The sequence below is a fragment of the Setaria viridis genome, chromosome 3, assembly GCF_005286985.2.
Source record: "Setaria viridis chromosome 3, Setaria_viridis_v4.0, whole genome shotgun sequence".
Classification (NCBI taxonomy): domain Eukaryota; kingdom Viridiplantae; phylum Streptophyta; class Magnoliopsida; order Poales; family Poaceae; genus Setaria; species Setaria viridis.
Genome location: NC_048265.2, coordinates 3,410,679 through 3,431,917, shown reverse-complemented (window position 1 = coordinate 3,431,917; position 21,239 = coordinate 3,410,679). Strand labels below are relative to the sequence as shown.

The 21,239-nt window shown below is 46.5% G+C and overlaps 3 protein-coding genes across 3 annotated transcripts; 1 reads left to right on the top strand and 2 right to left on the bottom strand.

The window, feature by feature from the left end:
* Nucleotides 1–1,189: 1,189 nt before the first annotated feature.
* Nucleotides 1,190–9,225, bottom strand: LOC117846977 (F-box/FBD/LRR-repeat protein At1g78750-like). Its single transcript, XM_072292266.1, has 5 exons — nt 8,760–9,225; nt 3,533–3,612; nt 3,257–3,416; nt 3,041–3,206; nt 1,190–1,836 (listed from the first exon to the last, which is right to left on the bottom strand). The coding sequence occupies exons 1-4, from the start codon at nt 9,223–9,225 to the stop codon at nt 3,052–3,054; spliced, it is 861 nt and encodes a 286-aa protein (XP_072148367.1). The 3' UTR covers nt 1,190–1,836; nt 3,041–3,051.
* A 735-nt stretch (nt 9,226–9,960) lies between these two features.
* Nucleotides 9,961–11,284, bottom strand: LOC117847886 (peroxidase 5). The gene has a single exon (XM_034729182.2). The coding sequence runs from the start codon at nt 11,155–11,157 to the stop codon at nt 10,147–10,149; it is 1,011 nt and encodes a 336-aa protein (XP_034585073.1). The 5' UTR covers nt 11,158–11,284; the 3' UTR covers nt 9,961–10,146.
* Nucleotides 11,285–13,680: 2,396 nt separating this feature from the next.
* LOC117847564 (peroxidase 5) lies at nt 13,681–15,689 on the top strand. Its single transcript, XM_034728787.2, has 2 exons — nt 13,681–14,478; nt 14,601–15,689. Exons 1-2 carry the CDS (start codon nt 14,239–14,241, stop codon nt 15,363–15,365), a joined length of 1,005 nt encoding a protein of 334 aa, XP_034584678.1. The 5' UTR covers nt 13,681–14,238; the 3' UTR covers nt 15,366–15,689.
* Nucleotides 15,690–21,239: the final 5,550 nt, after the last annotated feature.

The window sequence follows — 21,239 nt, the reverse complement described above, 5'->3', positions numbered from 1 at the left end:
ACACTGTGCACGCGTATATTTCACATAAAAAATCACGTGGCAAGAGGCATTACCAACCGGGACTAAAGAGGTGTCTTTAGTCCCGAGTGAATGACTCGGGACTAAAGAGGGAGACCTTTAGTTCTAAATGATTAATCCCGGTTGGATATTCGAGAGATATAACTCTCTCCATCTGGAACTACAGCTCACATTTCCACCGGTGATTTAACATATGGCTCTAGGGCAACGTATGGACTATCGATGCGGTAAAAATCACACAATGAAACAACCGCAAGTAGATTAGCTGATTTTGGTTAAGTTTGGTATTATAACAAATGATTTACCTACTGTTCTCTTCATCCCATCATCCCAAATTACTATTCGTTTTGACTCTTTTAGATACATAGACTTTACTATGCATCTAGATATATGCTATATCTAGATATATGCTATATCTAGATACGTAGTAAAAGTTATGCACTTAAAAAAATCAAAATGAATAATAATTTAGGACGGTGGAGTAGACGAACAATAATATAATAGTCGTTGTTCAGCTGCTTGAGTTCCATTTGCGTCCGTCTATATCTATCCACCTTGACGTTGAATATATAGAGCACGAAAGTGACTACTTGATCTTGTGGCTCAGCTCACGACGTTGATCATTTGCAGATTTTTCTTCATCGCTGTCTGTAACTCTGTACTATCGAGACTACTGAGCAGTGACCGCTGACTGTTCGAGTTCCGTCAGCGCTGCAAACTGCTCCATTCCGCCCGTCAGGTTCTCGCTCACTGCTCATCATGCTTTCCACGATAACAATATGCCTAAAGACAAAACCAATCACTCGTAAGCTAGCCAATTGCTGGTGAAAGTTGCCAAGGTCTGAACCGACTTGTTGCCTGGACTTTGTTGCAAGTTGTTGTGCGCGCGTATACTGGTTGAGCTTTACAGCCCATGGACTCTGCACTTTGATGACTCTTTCGATCGCCTGCCTCGCGGAACATTTGCAGGTGACAGCGTAGGGAGTCATCGCGCATTTATTTCTATGAATAACTCAACACTAGAATCTCTCTCGCGCTCCACGCGATGGCCAAGCTGGTCGATGCGGGTACCATGGGTCCATGAATGTTAGGTAGCAGGAGAGAGACATCTTAGGCAGACCAAACAGTGGTTAGTACTACTACCTAGACGACCAACAGCAACTTCTCCACCTACCAAGCCCACACCACAGGCCCTTTTCATCAGCACCAACAACATGTAGTTCATACAAAGCTCTTTGTGTAAAGTTGTAATGATTGATTCAATAGCAAGAGAGAACTCAAGAAGATGGTGACTTGATGCGGTCTCACGTCACAGGGAGCACCTACTAAGCACTCACCTACTCACACCAATAAACTTGGGAGACATCAGCACTCACCATTGGAGATGGAGGTGGACATGGAGAGAGAGAGATTCTGAATCAGTCTCACCAACCACGCAAGATTCATCCCCGCGCATAAATATAATCCATGCACATAAGAGACATGAAGAAACCTCAAGGCTTTGTCTAGTCACTGAAGCTGACATCGATCCTTCCTTTTTTTTTCTCTTTGGGAGAAATCAGAAAAGTGCTTCCTTTAATTTCACCAGAAAAACCTAAAGTAGCGGGATCATACTAATGGCTGGGGGTAGTATTGGAAGTCGAGAAACAGGTGGTAGCTGTGATTAAGAAAAAAGGACAACTAGCGAGATTCATATGACACCCAGAGACAAACGATGCAAACCTTGTCACAGAAGATTTCAGACATACACTTCTGAATGGTCAAGATGGATGATGCGTCGAAAGCCAAAATCTTCTCCCGCCTACTTGAATATGAAAGCTGTACAGTAATGAAAAAGTACAAAGGTTTACAAACGGATGTTACATTCAGAAATGAAGCCGCTTAATTCTTGACAAAGAAATTTAAAACAGTTCATTCTTAGATCTGATTGCCTCAAATTTATATTATGTTCTACTAAAGCAAAACTGTGCTAAAACATGAGTAACTATTTGATAAGCAATGAATCTCTTAACTCTTTTTGTCTGCATGAAAGTCAGCTAGTGGGAATATATAGAAAAAACAAACTGGACAAGCAGATGAAACATGTCGTGAACCTCAGCCCATATCAGGGATTCGGGGTAGGAACCATGCAGAGTGGTTGCTAAGGTACTAAGATGTAGCAAATCGTAAGCAAATTATAAATCAATGCAAACTGGAAAAGAGGTAGAAAAAAAAAGGAAAAGTAGAAATTGGACTAGCAATGATTCAAGAGTTACATCCCAGTAACAAACAGAGCACTAAAAAACAAAGTTAGAATACACATACAATACTGTTTGAGCAACCAAAAAATATATAAGATGACTTAAAGAGGATGACTAAATTCAAAACTGTAACAAGAAAAGCATTCTTTGGTGGCTAATCAAATGCATGCATAGTCTCTACGAACAAGAACAGCATGGTTGACAAGGCTGTCTAAGGCCATACATACTTATAAGTCGAGTATTCAAAATAAATGAGAGTATCCATATAAAAAGGAAGAAATGGTAATGAGTAGACATGATTATTTGACAGAAACCTATTGTGTTGCTACTCATATTCCCTGAACGAAGATATTCTGTTTCTTGTCCAAAGTTGATAAGCAACTCAACTTAATATCTCCCACAAAGAAATAAGCGACCAGGTTCCTCTGGATGAGTAAAGAAATGCACTTATACCGTTATACGCTCAAATCAACATTTTTTGGATCCTTTATCACTGAACTGTGCATACTTTGCACACTTGATTGTGAAAACTGTAGTTGTAGTTTTATGATAACATGCACAAAATATGAGTTTTGTGGCAACAGTTCCGAGGGTGTACTTTAATATGATTTTGAGCAAAAAGGCGTAGTTATTCGAAATTAACTCTTTCTGTATCGAACTTAAAAAGTTCATTGTTTTTCCTAATAAACTTAGGAGTTTATTCACTTCTTGTTTCCGTTCCAGCATACGAAGGAAAATTAAAGAAATATACAGAGAATCAAGAGTGTCACTAGCTCACTTACAGTTACATATATTAAATGATCGAACATAGAAACTTCAAAACTTTGTGGACTTCCTCATCAACCACTTCACATTTTATTTCAATTTCCTTGAGGTTTTCTGATATTGCAACTGATCTGTCCATTGAACTGCTTCTTCCTATCATTTCTATTTTATGTTGAGGTCCCTGTAGTGACAAAAAAACATTTCACCAAGATCAGTCATTGATGTATATATCTTGGAGAAAAGTTGAAGAGTGAGCTTCTCTAGAATTGATGAGTGCTTGAGGATGCAAGTTAGTGCGGGGAAATCAGGAGCCACACACCAGTGATCATTAAGTACCAAAGTCCATAACTTGCTAAATGTGGGGCATTGCTTCAAATCCCTTCCAAAGACAAACTGGACAAATTGCACAAAGAAAAAACAGAAACTAATATGCAGTGGGAACGTAATGGTTAAAGAACTCAATTTTGGAGCAACTTTATGAATGCCAAGAAGTGGAAATGTAAGCATACCGTCGTGGATTCAGATATAAATGCCAAATTTTCAGCTTCCAATAAACCTTCCAGAAAGACACAAATGTTGTTGTCATTTATGGTACCATGTCAAGAGTAGCAGTCCTCGTAATCACAATCCCAAGAGTAACTCTGATAACTAGCTCTGTTTCTTGGTGTTAGACCCTCTTAGGCCCCTGCTCTTCTCTTTCTCTCCTCGGCTTCTCTCTTCTCCTCTTTGTGTAATCATGTATGGGTCGTCTTTTTTTTATTTTCGGTTAATGTCTGTACTCAAACTATTCTCTTTCTTCTTAATGAAAAATGTGCTTTGCACATCTTAATAATATGCATTAGAAGGGAGCATCATCAAGAAAGAAAGGATACCAGGCAGGAACATGCAGACATGCAGCTCGGGTGTCAAAGTGCAGCCACTATGTAAGAAACCGTCAAATGAGACATCTTTATGAGACGCGGAATTAAGCTGCGTCTCCGATGACCTATAGGAGACGCAACTTCTTTACCCGCGTCAACTATGAGTGTGCTCCCAGCGCTAGAGGACGATCCCCAAGAAATTTTAATTCAACTCTAATCTAATGAATTGTCACATGAAAAATATGCAAATGCACTCAACAAATTGGTGATGGACAAATTTCATATCTCAATTCAATTCATCCCGTGACAACTTGAAATGGAAATGAATAACGATATCTAAATTAAAAGGGAGCATCGTCAAGAATGAAAGGATACAAAGCAGGTGGACATGCAGATATGCAACTCAGGTGTCAGTTTAGTATCATCATCCCCATGGAATTTTAATTCAACACTAACTTGATGAAGTGTGACGTGAAAAAGATGCAAATGCACTCAACAAATTGTGACGCACAAATTCTAGACCCCAATTCACAAGACTAACTAAAATTAGGCACTTCACTGAAAGAAAAATAATGTCAACGTATTATAGGGACAATAAAAGAACTGAATTGCACCTTGTCCACAATTAATGTCTGATCTAATTCATGTGTAAGGACATGCAATGCCACATGTTCCAAATTTGTGAAGAAAAACAACTTGAAAAGAACAACAGAAGGTTCTCATTAAGCTCAGTACCGCAAATGGGACATCAGAAGGCAGCAGTTGTACAAAAACAGGGTGCTAAAACATCAACGCAATTAAGGGTGAACCTTAGGGTGCGTTTGGTTGGTGGGACGGAACGGGACGATCCCACTTCATCCCACGTTTAGTTCGGAGACACAAGGGATGAGTCCATCCCCACGAGGGGATATTCCCTCTAGATGCGGGATACCCCCGTCCCTCCAAAACGAGCGGACGGGGGCGTCCCACTTCGTCTCCTGTCAGCGCCGTTTTTCCCCGTCAGGTGGAGCATCCCAGCAGCGGCGCCGCTAGGACCGCCACGGGCGGAGCTATCCCGGCGGGCGGAGGCAGCGCGGCCGGGCCGCCGCGGGCGGAGCCATCCCGGGGGCGGAGGCGGCGCGGCTGGGGCCGGCGCGGCCGGGGGCTGCCGCGGGCGGGGCCGGCGCGGCCGGGGGCCGCCGCGGGCGGGGGCGGCCGCGGGCGGGGGCGGCGCGGCTGGGCCGGCGCGGCCGGGGCTCCCGCGGGCGGAGCCGTCCCGGGGGGCGGCGCGGCCAAGGCTCCGCCTCCGACGAAGCCCTTCCTGGGGGCGGGGCAGCCAGGGCCGCCGCCAACGGAGCCGTCCCGGCGGGGCAGCCCGGCTTGGCGCGGTATGACCGAGCTCGGCGAGCAGAGCGAGGCCTCGAGCTCAACAATGGCGGCCAAAAGCTATGCCGGTTGAAGAGATAAGGTTGGAAGAAAAATTAATAAAGGGAAAAGGTGGATGACAGATGGGGTCGAAAAAAAATTTACAGGATCCATTGTTGACGGTGTTAAAATCACCATCCATTCCTTACTCTCCATCTCTTCAACTAAATAAAAAATTAGGACGGATCCATCCCATGCAACCAAACACGAGATGGGACGACCCTATCTAAAAAGTAGCGATGGGATAGTCACATCCCGCATTGTCTCCCAATTAGTTTCATCAGTTTGGAAATTGCATGTCCACGGAGATAGCCATAAGTAACAATAATAAGAATCAAAACGCAATGGTGAGCTTTAATCTTACTAATGTTGTTCTCTAGAGCTGAAAATAGGAAAGAAAGATAATATACAACTGAAGTTGGCTACCGAAATGTGTCTGGGCACATGAAATTGTTAGTCAACAGAAGCGAATATAAAGAGGAGCTAACCTAACTTCAATTGCTGCAACGGTAGCTAATAAGACGCAGCCAGCACCAAAGGTTGCTAGTTAGGCTTATGAATTAGCCCCTACGAAGATAGAAAAAACTTATCACATTATCTTAACAGTTCTTGCCAGGCTATGAGGTCATTTTAATAAAATTATATAGTGATGTAGCTCTCGGAGGAATAAAATTGTTCTGTGAACATAATGTTTTAATCCTAGACAAATGTATATCTCACTATAGTGATGTAGCTCTCTGTTTCGGCGAACGATAGGAGGGCGAAATATTGATGAGGCATCGACCACGCGCACGGCAGGCAAAGCCCAATAACAGCAGGACAGGATGAGCGGGCCAAGACGGAAGCAGATTGCGATGGGCCAAGGAAACGGGAGGACACACGGGCCAAGATGTCCGTTGAAACGGGAGGCCGCAGATGTTGCACGCGTCAGAGAGCAATACGGTTAAAACGAAGAGTATTTTTTTAGTCTTGCATAGTAACTTGATGGCCTGAGAGGCTCCTTTTTCTTCCTGCCTATGAGGTTAGTTACTAGAGAATCCACTCTCATGAGTGACCCTAATAAATGCCTCCTGTAACGACGGCATGCACCCAAGAACGGGAGCCATTGAGAAATGACCTATTTTTTTATACGAAGAGAGCTCAATAAGTCTGACTGAGTACAACAACAAAGTAACAAAGTAACTCCTAACGGATCGCGTCAAACGTGTCGAACTCAACTCAAATCAAAACAAAACAAACTCAACACAAGCTGACCACTATGCCGCACCACCACAACCCAGGAGAAAAAGTCGACAAGTAACCCTCATTGCCAGCGCCGTCATTCTCGACGATGTCCCACGCCGAACCAGCTGCTGCCACGCAGGACTGGCCACTGCAATCCGCTGCAAGCCATGTAGCTACCACGACACCTTCATCATGCCGCCGTCGTCCTCAGGTCACGCACACACAGTCGTCGATCTTCCAATCCACAACCTTGCGTCGGCAGAAGTCAAAAGAGGAGCACATGGCACCACACCAAAAAAAGTCTTGATGTAGAACCCAACGCCGAAGCACCGTTGCAACACCGTACACACCAAACGACCAAACACCTCACCGGAACAGGGCCCTACAAGGCAACTCGAACGCGTGGGGGCCTAGCCACATCCACCACCACACACCACTCCTCGGACACATCACCTTAAAGCGAACGGGGGCCTCGCCACTTCCGCCGCTGGACTCCACGCCAAGGATCCAGACTTACTTTGCCGCTGAAGGTGACATGGTGCCACCGAGCTACTTCAATAACTTCACCTCCACCTTGCCACCACCAAAATCTCAGCTGCACCACGTGCGCAGACACAAAGCTTCTAGAAACAATGGCTCATCACCTTCACGAAACGTATCAAACGTTGACCAGATAAGGGTGTGTGCAAAAACACCAAGACAATGCCTCCAAGGAGGGGAACGATGCCCAAAGGCGTCGCCATCGTCGTAATCGGTAAAACCGATTAAGGCTTTCGCCAGCGTTTGCGCACAACCCACCTCACACACAGTTGAACGCCGACAGCAACACCACTCCACCACCAGCGTAGATCCTCCTCATCATGGGCCGCTGTCAAGACCCACACCGCGCATCACCACACAGCTCGCGCCGCCACGACACTACACAGCCATGGCCTCGCCTCGTAGCCTTCAAGCGCATGTCCTTGCCGGCACCGCTCAACCTCCTCACACCGCGCTGGGCGCCACCGCGGCCTCCTCACGCCGCGCTGCCCGCCGACGCGCCAGCACCAACACAAGCGGCCGCCGCACCGTTGGCCGCCTTTCGATGCATCTACTCGCGGCCATCGCCGTTGCCGCCTCGTTGACTCCGCGGCCGCCGCTTTCTTGACTCCGCGCCCGCGCACTGCTAGACCAGCCCATCGACTCCTCCACGCCCGACGCCCACTCAGTTGCCACTTTGCCTTGCTTAGAATCGCCAGCGAGTAAGCCCGCCATAATGCCGTCCGCCCGGCCTTGCACCGGCTCACGCGCCATCGCCGTCGAACCCCTTCGGGCCACCGGCGAGCGTGTTGCCTAGGCCGGCCACGCGCGCGAGCCCCGCCACACCAGATCAAGAGCAAAGCTCATCGACCCCGGCGCCAAGGGCACGCGCAGCCACCGCCCGCGCCGTGCCCCGCTCACGCATGAGCTGCTCTAGACACGAGGGCTGCAGATCCGGGCAGGGAAACGCCGAATCCTCCTGCAGCAGAGCCGGATCTGCATCCCAAGCCACCGATCTGTGCAGCCTCCCCACATGTTGCCGGCCACCTTGCGCAGTAGACCTTCACCACCGGCTAGGAAGAAGAAAGGTCTGCCGCCACCTTCTTTGCCTTCCGCTGGGCTTCCGGCATCAAGCTCTGGTGGTGGTAGGTCTGGGAGTGGTGGGGGAGGGCCTGTCGACGGTGGATTCATACGCCACCCGAGTCGCTCGGAGAGAGCAACACGGGGAGGGGGGGTAAAGTGTTCGAGAAATGGCCATCTAACACGAAATAAGACTCGGGGCATAAGAGCACTGAACTCTATGGCCAAATCACAATATGTGATGGCTAGGTGTTTCAGGGACACCGATGAGATCTCTATGTGCTTCGGAGACGAACCGCTCGAGAAGTCACATAACCCTTTTTTTTTCAAATGGCCCTCTAGCTAAGTTGGTTAGGTAGCTCTAGTAGCACTCCTCAGATCCTAGGTTCGACTCCTCGTGGGAGTGAATTTTGAGGCTAGGGTTAAAAAAATACCCTCGTCTGTAACCACACTAAAGCACATGTCTAAGGCCTAGCCTAGGTTGTTGGTCATCTCACACGGACTACAGTGCCACTGTGTAAGGGTGCGTCGTTGGTCATCTCACACAGGCTACAGTGCCGCTGTGTAAGGGTGAGGTAGGAGTTCGGGGATTTTCTCGACCTGCGTGAGAAATTCTTCTTCTTAGCAAAATGTCCGGAGGCTTTCTTACCTCCCGCGGGTCGAGTTTTTACATAACTTGTTTTTTTGACACCAATGAGGTCCAGACTCATCCAGTGCTGGGAGATGAGAGGCATGCCTTCCAAATCAAAACCGTCAAGGCAAATGTTCTCAAGCCTGAACATCCGAACTCGGCATGTGACAACATGCCAGAACCAGCGATTCAGGAGCGCGTCATCATCGTCGTAGAAATTACTGAACCTGAGGTAACACGTTTCGAGAGGTGTGTGCCCGCGGAGGCGCAGAAGGTGGTCCCCAAACTTCTGGTGCTCCTTCACGGTCTCCATCGCCTCAACGTCGTCGGCGATGCACGTGATGCGCAGGCCCGTGCCGTGCTTCCAGAGGTTACGCCAACGCCTGGCGATCACGCACGTCCGCACAGCCTCCGGCGCCGGTAGGAAGCCGAGGATGTGCTCGAGGATGTCATCCGGCAGCGCATCAATGCTGCCGCCCGACATGGCCACGTTCTTGCCACTTTCACCATAGGCATTCCGTCGACATGTGGCGAGCGTCGGCGCTGCAGGGGCCAAGAACAATCAAGCAAGGCAAGGGCGAGGGAAACCGAGCAAGGAGAAGTGAAGGAAGGGAGCCTCGCCGTGGCGGTAGACTATCTTACCTCGCCGCCGGTGGCTTCACCGGTGGTCTGAACTCTGAAGCAAGAACACCGACGACGTGTGGCTCGCTGGAGACCTGGAGTTGGTATTTGTTATTTGTTCGTGCACGGTGCACCTGTGACATGATTGATGAGAGGGATAGATGATCAAACTCGCTTTGGGCCTGATGAGAAGGTTCACTTCATCCACACAGAAACACGCTTTGGGCCAAAAAATAAAATTACAGCCCATAACAAACCAGTGACCACCCACCCAATCTACAAGAAAGCGCTGCCATCCAAAGCCCAATCAGAAGTTCAGAACGACACACAAAATCACCCTAATTGATACTTAGAAGAAAACGTTCATTTTTGCTATCCAACTATTGTTAGAGTTTGAATTTTGACCACATCTCCAAAGCTGAGTATTTTTGACCATCCAACTATTAAAAACTAATCATATTTGAAAAACTAATCATATTTGACCATGTAACTGTTTTGATGAGCATTTTTGCTGGCGTAGATGATAAGTGGCAGTAGGATCCACATATCAGTGCTCAGGTTTTAGCGGAGTGAGATATATAGCATAACCCATGCGAAAGACTAAAACTGATTTCATTTCAAAATGAAACACGGGTATAATTCGTTGAGACGTTGACCAAAAAAATACTTCACAATCACAAAACACATAATTTTGGTTACGATAGGTAAAAAAGAACAAATTTAAAAGTGTGGCGATCGACGAGTCACTCCAAATCTGTGTATAGTAATGGCTAAGCTATAGTAACTAGTAGTGTGGGTTGACGACGAAGCACTTCTCCCTGATCTCCCCCTCGTCGCCGGTGAGCACCTCGATCTTGCCCATCTTGATCATGGAGGCGGCGAACTTGAGCTGCCACGCCTTCTCGACGGCGGAGTTGAACTTGACGATCCCGGCCGTCCACGGGCTGTCGAGCAGCGTCTGGTCGGAGGTGAGCACGACCTTGTGCGAGAGCACGTTCTTGAAGTACTGGTTGTCGAAGCTCGCCGGCGTGACGGGGTCGAGCGGCACCACGGTGGGGTCCATCTGGTCGTCGCTGGACGGCCACGGGCACCGCTTCTTGAGGTGCTCGGCGTAGGCGGGGTCGATGGAGGGGTCGGTCTTGCCCAATTGGCCGCTGAAGTTGTAGAGGCGCTGCGTGAAGGAGGAGCAGTGGGAGCGCCCGATGGTGTGCGCGCCGGAGAGCGTGACCATGTCGTCGGCGGAGAGGCCCTTGCGCTTGAAGCTCTCGATGAGCTCGCGGAGGCGGTCGGTGGGGGCGGGGACGTTGTTGTTGAGCACCTCGGCTTCGATGGAGACGCGGCCGTCGCGGCGGCCCGAGGGGACCTGGTACTCGATGCCGCCGGCGAGGTAGGCGCCGTCGCGCGCCGCGAAGGCGACGACGTCGGCGCAGGAGACGGTGCGCGGGCAGTGCGCCTCGAGGACGGCCTTGGCGTCGTCGATGACGTCGAAGCCGCGCATGCTGGGGTTGTTGGCGACGGAGTCCTTCTCGGCCCGGTTGCCCGGCGTCGAGTTGATGAGGATGGAGGAGTCGCAGCCGCGGACGAAGCAGTCGTGGAAGTGCATGCGGATGAGGCCGGCACCGACGCCGGGGTCACGGGCGAGGCCGCGGCGGACGGCGTTGCGCACGATCTCCTCCGCCTCCGGGCACGAGTGCTTGTAGAACCCGACCTTCAGTTTCGCCGGCGGCGAGGCGTGCGCCACCGAGGCGACCACGAGCGCCGCCATGGCAAACGGCAACCAAGTGGACCTCGTCATGATCTACAATGGATTGGTCTAGCTATCAAGTGCTAGCGCACTGATGTCTTGCTCCTCCTTAACTCTCTGCAGTGGTGATTGAGGATTGAAGCTGGCTGATGAGGAGATGAAGGATGGCGCTGCTGCTAGACATCTATTTATACACGGGGAGCACGTAGAATTGTTGTGGCAGTTGGGGATAGATGGCGTGTGCATGGATGTATTATGTTTGTGCACCGAGTCAACAAATGAGACCCAATCTATCCTTGCATTCCCTAATCTCACCTAGAGCCTCTCCTTCCATGCAGCATCATTAAAGTAACAACAACTTGTGTTCAATTGCCGCGCGCATGCGCATGCAAGCCGTGTCGTCAGTGGACTCAGTATCACAATCTCGCGAATCATGAGGAGCCATCGACGGTGAAACACGATGGAGAAAACTTCACCTATATGTCACCATCCACCTATTGTTGCTCAGAGAGAGACTTTGTAGTAGGAGCGGCGTAACGTAATCATTTGCAAGAACACAGAGTTGTTAGGAGAAAAGGATATGTGAAGGTTGCTTGTGAAAATTCTTCAGGCAAAGCGCAAGTTTCAGGGATGAACATTGACGGGGTCGGCGTGGAATGACCGGGACAAACTAGAGACGTAAGAGCCTGGAGGATGAAATGAAATTCTTTAGGATTTCTTCTGCTTTCGTTTACCGTGTTGCAGGCGCTTAGTCAAGAGATTTGGTGATCGTCGAGGTTTTTTATATCACTTCCTAGTAGGAAGTCGATATCTGCCCCTGCATGTACTATTCTCCAAAGGAAGAAAAGTATGCAGCTTCACCGTGGAGTTATATCAGCTCATTACTCTGGCTACTATCTCTTGTGATGATGATGATGATTTCATCAAATCCCATGCACAAATAAACGTTTGATTAGAGGTAATTAGTCACCGCACTTTTCAACCCTTTTTTTCTCATTCTTTGCTTTTCTACAGTCGTAGTAGCTTAGTTAGCTGTACCCATAACAACTAACAAATTGGAAGAGACGAGAAGATTACACAATATCAGCTGGGGTTTGACCATGTACAAGACAGATACTTTCTACACTATGTCTTCATAGAAACAACGGTGAAACCAGAGTCAACTTTATTTAGACCATAGTATTCTGATAAATGCAGATTATCTTTCCGGCCGGTCACCCCTGTCCTAAGTCAGATCAAATGGCCGACAGCAATTACAATACGATACATGCTCCGCCGAATTGTGGCTGGGAAGTGAGATTTTAATTCAAAAAATTGCATTATATGTATATGGTGTGCATGTATGTGCACCATTCTTATAATAAAAAGGAAAGGGGTGTATTTGCAAAAAAGATATGTAACATGCAAATACGGCAAAACTTATTTCCATTTTTTTTGTTCTGAACATTAGGAAAAATTTCAGTCATGTACAAGTTGTGCAGCTTATTTTCTTTTTCTATTGTTCTAAACGTTAACAAAAAATTCTTGACTAGAGGCAGTATGACTGTATGAGATTGTCGTCTCTATTTCTTTCTTTATTTAAAACAAATTATATCATTGGGCCTTCGTGCCTTCTAAACGGTTTCGCGATCTCGGCACAGAGACCGGCCCACCAATCTGGGATGGTCCTGGATGGAATTGGTCTCCACTTCTTGGGCTTACAAGTGTTGTGTGTGGAGTATTGTAAGGCCCAAAAGTTTGGATAAAAGAAAGCCTTTCCCACCCACAAATACTGTGAAACCAACGGCCCGTGTTGTGCCTGTGTCCCCCCTCTCCCCCTCCGTCAGTCCGTCTCCGTCTTAAATTACATGGCTGACTTCGTTTTTTTTAGGGAATTGGCTCACTTCGTTTTTAATAGGACAAACGTTTGACCAACAGCTACTCTATATCGATACATAAGTTTTTTAATAAAAAATGATATTATTAGACGCATATGTAGTAATTATCATTTTATATCATATAAACAAAATATTATATCAATAAAGTAAATGTAAACGCAGACGCTCACGCATGCACACCGCTAATATGAGGGTAGCTAAAAGGAGGCACCACAGTTTTTTTTCTCTCAAAATGGAATTAAATTCAGGATGCAATTGCACTCAATGAAAAAAAAAAGAACATGTATCGCAATTGAGCCCAAATTTTTTTGGGTCTTTTTTGCAGCTTTTGAAAGATTGAATTTGAACTTGAGGTTTTGTGTGTGCATATAACATGGATGTATCGCACTGTTGCAACCTTTCAAATTCCTTGATAACCATCTGGTATGTTTAGCGCGATTTTCAATATTTGTGGCGAATGTGAAGAAGGTTGAAAATTCTAAAGAAACTGAACCTGACGTTCATGTTTAGCCTACTCCTACGAGCTAACTAGGTCGTCGGATCTGAAGCCCAACGCCGTAAATTAAGAAACAGAACCTGACGATCGAATGGTTGGATTTTACGCCCTGAATCCAAGGATCCGGATCTGGCACATAGCACTACGCCACTACCAGACCACTCCTCCCGATCCCTCTCCATGGCGTTGCCGCCTCAGCTTCAGCACTGATCTCACTCGTGTTTTTCCGCGGCCGCTAGGTGCCCACACGCCGCCGCTTACTGCTGCCAATCCAAGCCCCTCGTGGCGGCCGATGGTATGGAAGCACAGATCTGCAGACACTCTGCTCTGCAGTCGGACTGCAGGTCCCAATTAGACAAGTCCTCATGTATGGAGTACTCCTAGTCAACACCAAAACCCCTGCCGGCTGCCGCTTGGATGCCATGTTCGTGTTCCCGCCGGTCTCCGGAATCCACATGACACACTGGCTCCCTGCTGGTGGCCATGTTATTCCTAGCTACGCAGCTACTACTCACTTCACCAGTGGCAGTAGGTCCTCCATTGATGATTCATCCATCTGGGGGACGGAGTATCTCTGACATACAGTATATGGTAGCTCCATGGTCGATATAAATGTCTCCTTTGCTGCTGCTCCTCTTCTTCCTTGCTAGCTAGCTGCTCGCGTCTATCACTACAGTAGTTAGACTGTCTATCCATCCATAGGGCTATCCTGTTCCTGTACTGCGCTACAGTGGCGGTGGTGCAGAGTGCAGAGCAGAGATGAGCTCCACTACCAGAGCTCATCAGCTCCCTGTACATCTCGTCGCAGCCGCCGTCATCGTGGCATGGGCGTGCTGCGGCTTCCGCTCGTCGGAGGCGCAGCTGCAGGTGGGCTACTACAACGCCACCTGCCCGGGAGCCGAGAGCCTCATCGAGACCATCGTCCACGCCGCCGTCCGCAAGGACGCCGGCAACGGGCCAGGGCTCATCCGCCTCTTCTTCCACGACTGCTTCGTCAGGGTACGTACGCATTGCTACTCTGTGCAATTCACACTAGCTTGTTCCATCATCACCATGGATTCATTCATTCATTCATTCATGTCCAATGCCAATGCCAATGCCAATGCCAACAATTGATGCAGGGCTGCGACGCGTCGGTGCTGCTGGACGACCCCACGGGCACCCCGGGCAACGCGACGGTGGAGAAGACCGCGCCGCCCAACTTCCCCAGCCTCCGTGGCTTCGCCGTCATCAACCGCGCCAAGCGCGTGGTGGAGCGCCGCTGCCCCAGGACCGTCTCCTGCGCCGACATCGTCGCCTTCGCGGCCCGCGACGCGGCCCGCATCATGGGCGGCATCAGGTTCGCCATGCCCTCCGGCCGCCTCGACGGCCGCGTCTCCAGCGCCTCCGAGGCCATCGCCAACCTTCCCCCGGCCTCCTTCAACCTCACCCAGCTCGTCGCCCGCTTCGCGTCCAAGAACCTCACCGCCGCCGACGTGGTCACCCTCTCCGGTGCCCACTCCATCGGCCGCTCCCACTGCTCCTCCTTCTCCGGCCGCCTGTACCCGCAGCTCGACCCCGCCATGAACGCCACGCTCGGCGCCGCGCTCCGGGGCAGGTGCCCCGCCGCCACGGGCCGGCGCGACCGCGTCGTGGACCTCGACTTCAAGACGCCGCTGCAGCTGGACAACCAGTACTACCGGAACGTGCAGACCCACGAGGTGGTGTTCACGTCGGACCAGTCGCTCGTCGACCGCAACGACACGGCGGCGCTCGTCGCGCTCTACGCCGCCAACCGGAAGCTCTGGTCGCAGCAGTTCGCCGCCGCCATGGTGAAGATGGGCAGCATCGAGGTGCTCACCGGGCCGCCAGGGGAGGTCAGGCTCAAGTGCAACAAGGTCAACTAATCATCACCAAGCTACAGGGTATAGGGAATCACCATCGGACACATTCAATTCAGATCGACAGCTCAAATCAGAGGCGCCATCGATGGATCCATGCTGCATCCGTCTGCATTATTCATGTGTACTTAATTGTACTTGACATGTACATGTATGGTCACTCCCCTTCCATTCTGCCTTGTACTTAGATAATTACCACTCGCGCGCACGGTTGTAAGCTGTAACATACGAGGAAGAGAGGGTAAAATTGATCGATTTAATCGGAATGCAACAGCGAACATTATTGCTTTGATTTTTTAAAAGAAAAATGAAGAGCAACAACTTTTTTAATCCATGCTTGTATCTGTCTTTCTGTCGGCTGAATTCCCAGTGTATTGAAGTTTCCGAGTGCGACTAGGAACAGTCTAGTCATCAGTCACTGACACCACTCGCATTATATTGTGTGTGAAAGCTAGCTAGCTAACAAAGCAGAATCGGTGGTTCCGGCTGGAGGGAGATATAGCAGAACACAAGCACATGAGGGAGAGGGAGAGGGAGAGCAGCGCGAGCAATTTGCAAGGAGGGTGGAGCATCTTCTGCCTGGCGAGCACCTCATCAGCGGTGTGCGGTGTGGCATGTTTTGCTTCCTTGTCGCTGCACCTCTCCCTGTCCCCCACTCTCTCTCTCTCTCCCTCTTCTCCACTCTCTTCTAGCTGGTCTTTTCACATCCCTTGAACGAACACGAACATGCGCGCATGTGCATCGACATGGTCCTCTCCAATTATCGGCACCTGCATGCTATTCCCCTGCGTGAATTATCAAGTACATGGAGATGGAGCCATGGACAGCCATGAGCTACAGCTTGGGGATGAGCCTGATTGGCCTCATGTGGCAAGTTCAGATCGGCCGCAAGAAGCTTCTGCTACTGCTTTTCCTATTACCACCACAGTACAGTAGTGGCGAGGTAGTTAACCGCATCGGGATCGACGCCGGCGAATGGAGAAAAACTGTCAGTGTTCATCAGTCAGAGAGTCACTAGTGCGCTCACTGCCAGCGCAAGTCATTGACTAATGATACAATACCTGCACGACCTACCAACCAACCATTTCTGAAACCGAGAGCAAGCCAAGATCGCTTACTTTTCTGAAACCATTTCTACCACTGCATCAGTGCATATCAGTGCATCATCTCTCGCATTTCTTTTTTACTCGAACCTTTAATCCCAAGTTGATGGTTCCCTAGCTTAGCTACATCTTTAATACAATCATTACTTGATCCACCTTGTTAAACAACAGCCGGTCCCGCAGGCAAGAGGACATGGGCCGAAGGTTCTCTCCTCTGACAGCATCATCAGTAGCAGCTTTACCGTGGGCACCAGGGAAGCTACAAAGTGGACAGTGGAAGAATCTTCTGCTCCGTCAGAGGACAGTGCGGCTGGGGCTCGCCGTCCTTGGATCCTAGTGCCTTCTGAGCTAGCTTCTGCTTCTCAGCCTCATGCGCATGCATGGCGCTTGGCCTGATTGAGGGACCATTTTTTTTCCTTCTCGTTCCAGAATAATGTAGGGCACTTTGGATCCTTGTGGCCCGACATGGCACGCACACATGATTATCACAATCATGCACATGCTTGGAACTATGCTAGATGCTTTCTTTTCTTCCCCCCCACATTATTGAATAATCTGGCCTATACATGCTACTCATACTTCTTCATATGCATTGACAAAGTTACTCCCTTCTGCGAACAAAATAGTTCGTCGACAAATAAAGGCTTGACATTATTGGAAGGTGTCACTATGTTTCCAACGTAGCTTTGACCAGTTTTCCGACATTGAAATATAATTATAAATTTTTGATATAGTTATGGTGTGAAATAGTAATCCAAGACATGTCGAACTCTTACGTTTTCACATGAATTATTTGTTCAAGACGTTTTTTTTTCTGGAACATGCATTAGAGCTGCATCTAATTTTATTAAGGGAGAAGCAAGAGAAATGTTTTTCATCTATCAAATCTATATATTTCAGAAGATATTCATATCCAAACTCTATGCATGTTTCGGTGGTTCATCTAATTCACAAAATGATAAAATGACCATTTATCAGTAAACTTATGACCTAATCTGTGCATTTTCTAAGCACCTTGACCAATATGAACCATGCAAAAAAATTCATTGACCAGCCATGAATTATATTTTGCTCTAGTCTGGCATTATATTTGTATATGATTATATTTTGAAGAAATATATGTCAAAGATGAGTACTATAGACCATGCTAATTCATAAAATGGCATCTATTATTGTCATCAGAAGCAAAGAGAGGACTTGTTTCCCATACAGCTGGACTAGTCTTTGCAAGAGTGTATTCATTTTTTGTGTACTTAAATGAAAACCACTAATAACATGTACATATTCATTTTCCTCAAAAACACATGTACATATTCATGTGGGAATGACTTGATCCTTATGAAGTTTATGTAAAATCATGAACCCACATCTTACAAAAATGTCCAGTTATTGAAAATTCTTTGGGAAGAACAGATTTTTCATTAGTCCCTTGAGCTTTTTTGGGCCAGCCGTTATTATTATTTTTTAGATGGACTGTGTCATTGGGAGTGAGCTGCGCTTGGGATTCGAGATTTATGTCCCTAATTGGTAATTCGTATCTAAGGCCCAGAAAGGTTCATGCAAGGCCCGTGATTCTGTCCTCGGAATTGCTTGCTGACCAGACTAATAAACTTGAGCCCAACGTATGAATCAGCCCAAAAAAGCTATTGAGTGGGCTGAGCTCTTTACACGCCCCAGACAATTCACAAAATCCTCTCAACCCAAACAAAAACAAAAAATAGAAAAGAAAAGGTCACAAGTATCTTAGCCCCAAGATATGAAGCAGCTGTTCCCACAAAAATTTGGGGTCTCATAGTTGAGTTTGAACACCTTATATATAGCCCAAATGAACTTCACTCGCAGAAGGTTGCAATTCAAAAGCAATCTGAACAGTTTTTCAAATAATTTTTGCAACATGACAAATAAAATAAGGGATAGTTTCCTCATGGTTACAATAACTACATTGATTGTTACCATGCCAGTTGTGTGTCTAATTAAATTGTTCTGTTGCCAAAACTACACATTTAACCTGAAATCAAAGGAAAAACTCAAAAGAAGAACTGTTTTGACCATTCAAGGACAATAACTCCTGTTGAAAAATAATCCAAGGTGGAGCATAATTTAAGATCCTTAAAAAGAAGAAGTTGCAAGATGAAGTGTGTACACCAAGAAGGCAGGAACAAACTCCAAAATTCAACATGGAAAAAGGATGCATGTTTGCGTTAGCATGATTTCTTTCTCTCCTTTTCTTTTTCTTTCTATTTTTTTTGCAAGGAAGCATGATTTAACAAACCTAACCAATGCAAAAGTACAAGCTAGCACGCCCTAAAAAGAGTTGACCTATAACCTAGGTCAAAAATTGATCTTGGCAAACGCGTCCTCCCGGTCTGTAGTTAGGTCCTTTTCACCTCCTGATCCTCTTCTGCACATTCCTCGTACCGAATTACTGCATCAACGTCGTTAGTTTCCTCAACAGGTTACTGAGTCATCAGCTTCGCATTATTATTGGTAGGTGTCACTGTGTTTCAAATGTAGCTTTGACCAGTTTTTTCAACATTGAAGTATTAATTATAAATTTTTTATATAGTTATGGTGTGAAATAGTAATCCAAGACATATCGAACTCTTACATTTTCACATTATTTGTTCACGACATTTTTTTCCTCGAACATGCATTAGGGATATATCAAATTTCATTAAGGAAGAAGCAAGAGAAATATTTTTTATGTATCAAATCTATATATTTTGGAAGATATTCGTATCCAAACTTTAAGCATGTTTTAGTGGTTCATATAATTCACAAAATGATAAAATGACCATTTATCAGTAAACTTATGACCTAAACTGTGCATTTTCTAATCATCTTGACCAATATGAACCATCCAAACAAATTCGTTGACCAGCCATGTAATTTGCTCTAGTCTAGCATTATATTTGGGTATGATTATATATATTTTGAACGAATATATGCCAAAAGTAAGTACTACAGACCATGCTAATTCATAAAATGACATCTATTATTGTCATCGGAAGCAAAGAGAGGACTTGTTTCACTTGCAACTGCAGCTAGCCTTTGCAAGAGTGCATTCATTTTTGCGTACTTGAATGAAAACCTCTAATAACATGTACATATTCATTTCCCTCAAAGAAACATGTACGTATTCATGTGGGAATGACTTGACCATTATGAAATTTATATAAAATCATGAATTTCATTAGTCCTTGGGGTTTTTTGTCCCAGCTGTTATTTTTTGTTTTCTTGAGAGGACAGACGGTGAGTACGGTGCAAAAAAAGGGGGAAAAATAAAGAAGTACATGTCCACTCTGTCGTTGGGAGTGGGTTGCGCTTGAGATTTGAGATTTATGGTCCTAATTGGTCGTTCGTATATATGGCCAGTCTTAATGAGAGTTTCATGAGCATTAAATTTATTGTCATATCAGCAAAATTGTTGACTTGTCAAGATCATTATGAGGGGAAGTTTCATCAAAAGAGAGTGGAGTTTCATCTCCATGACACTCAACTGACATAGCTACCAAGCTCTCAATCTTGGTAACTGTGCAACGAAACTGTCCACTGGTCCAAAAAGGTTCTTGCAAGACCTGTGATTCTGTCCCCAAATTACTGACCAGACTAATAACTTGAGCCTAACGTAAGAATCAGCCCAAACAAGCTATTGAGTGGGCCAAGCTCTTTACACGCCCCTGACAACCGGAAATCCTATCCATCTTCCGGAAGATCGATAATTAAACATCTATAACCTAGCAGTAGCCCAATAACTGACCCACAACGGTCCAACAAACTATCTCAATATTTTAGATGAACTATCTCAATAATTTTTATGTAAAAAAGTTGGTAACTGTAAAAAAAATGTTGAGCAAAAAAATGTTGGTAAGCGCAAAAAAAAGTTGGTGAATGTAAAAAAATGTTGAGCAATAACGTTGGTGGATGTAAAAAAGTTAGAGAAAAATGTTAGTATATATAAAAAATATTGATCAGTGTCAAGAAATGTTGATAATAATTAAGTCAGACTTTTTAAAAAAATGTTGATGAATGCCAACAAATATTGATAGATGTTAAAAAAATGTTGTACATGGGCAATGGGTTTTAAAGATAAGTTGCTTATCTACCTTCCAGAAGATATATAGGAGCCCCCGACAACTCAAACTCCTCTCAACCCAAAAAAAAAGAGAAAAGGAAAGAAAAGGTCACAAGTGTCTTAGCCCCAAGATAAAGCTAGGGATGGCAACAAGTCGGGCAAGGTGCGGGTAGAGCAAATGCCCGCCCACAAGAATACTAGAAACCTCAAGTTGTACCCGTACCCTCAAAGCTTAGCGGGTAAGATCTCGTACCCGTGCCCATACCCACCGGGTACCCGACGGGTTTTGGGTACCTATCGGGTCTATCATGATAGCACAAAATATATATTGTCCTAAGTATAAAAATAAGTATAATGTAAATAGTAAAAATTGGAGAACTAAACACTTTGCTTTCTATTGTGTTGTCTTCACTTCATGATCTACTTTATACTTGGATGAAAATAATTGCGGCATTCAATTTCCAGTTAAGTATTTCCATATTTCCTCGTGAGCAAGTGCAACAATTAATGGTACTACAAAGTAAAACCTCACTCTCATATTTCAAAGTTCATACAATCTCACATATTAATTCTAATAGTTCACGCAATGGCATGCAAATGAGATATAAACGTTACAAAGACATGAGTTCACGAATCATGAGGCCACAATACTTGTATTTCGGGTACCCATAGGTGCCCACAAGTAAGGTTGTGTACCCGTGC

Bases quoted from the DNA above. Each gene is read 5' to 3' on its own strand.
- LOC117846977 (XM_072292266.1), bottom strand. From the start codon at position 9,225: ATGTCGGGCGGCAGCATTGATGCGCTGCCGGATGACATCCTCGAGCAC. The intron at 3,613-8,759 runs GTAAGAAAGCCT...GACATGGTACCA, and splicing joins AAAAACTCGACCCGCGGGAG to TAAATGACAACAACATTTGT. The intron at 3,417-3,532 runs GTATGCTTACAT...CAATTTGTCCAG, and splicing joins TTATATCTGAATCCACGACG to TTTGTCTTTGGAAGGGATTT.
- LOC117847886 (XM_034729182.2), bottom strand. From the start codon at position 11,157: ATGACGAGGTCCACTTGGTTGCCGTTTGCCATGGCGGCGCTCGTGGTC.
- LOC117847564 (XM_034728787.2), top strand. From the start codon at position 14,239: ATGAGCTCCACTACCAGAGCTCATCAGCTCCCTGTACATCTCGTCGCA. The intron at 14,479-14,600 runs GTACGTACGCAT...CAATTGATGCAG, and splicing joins TCCACGACTGCTTCGTCAGG to GGCTGCGACGCGTCGGTGCT.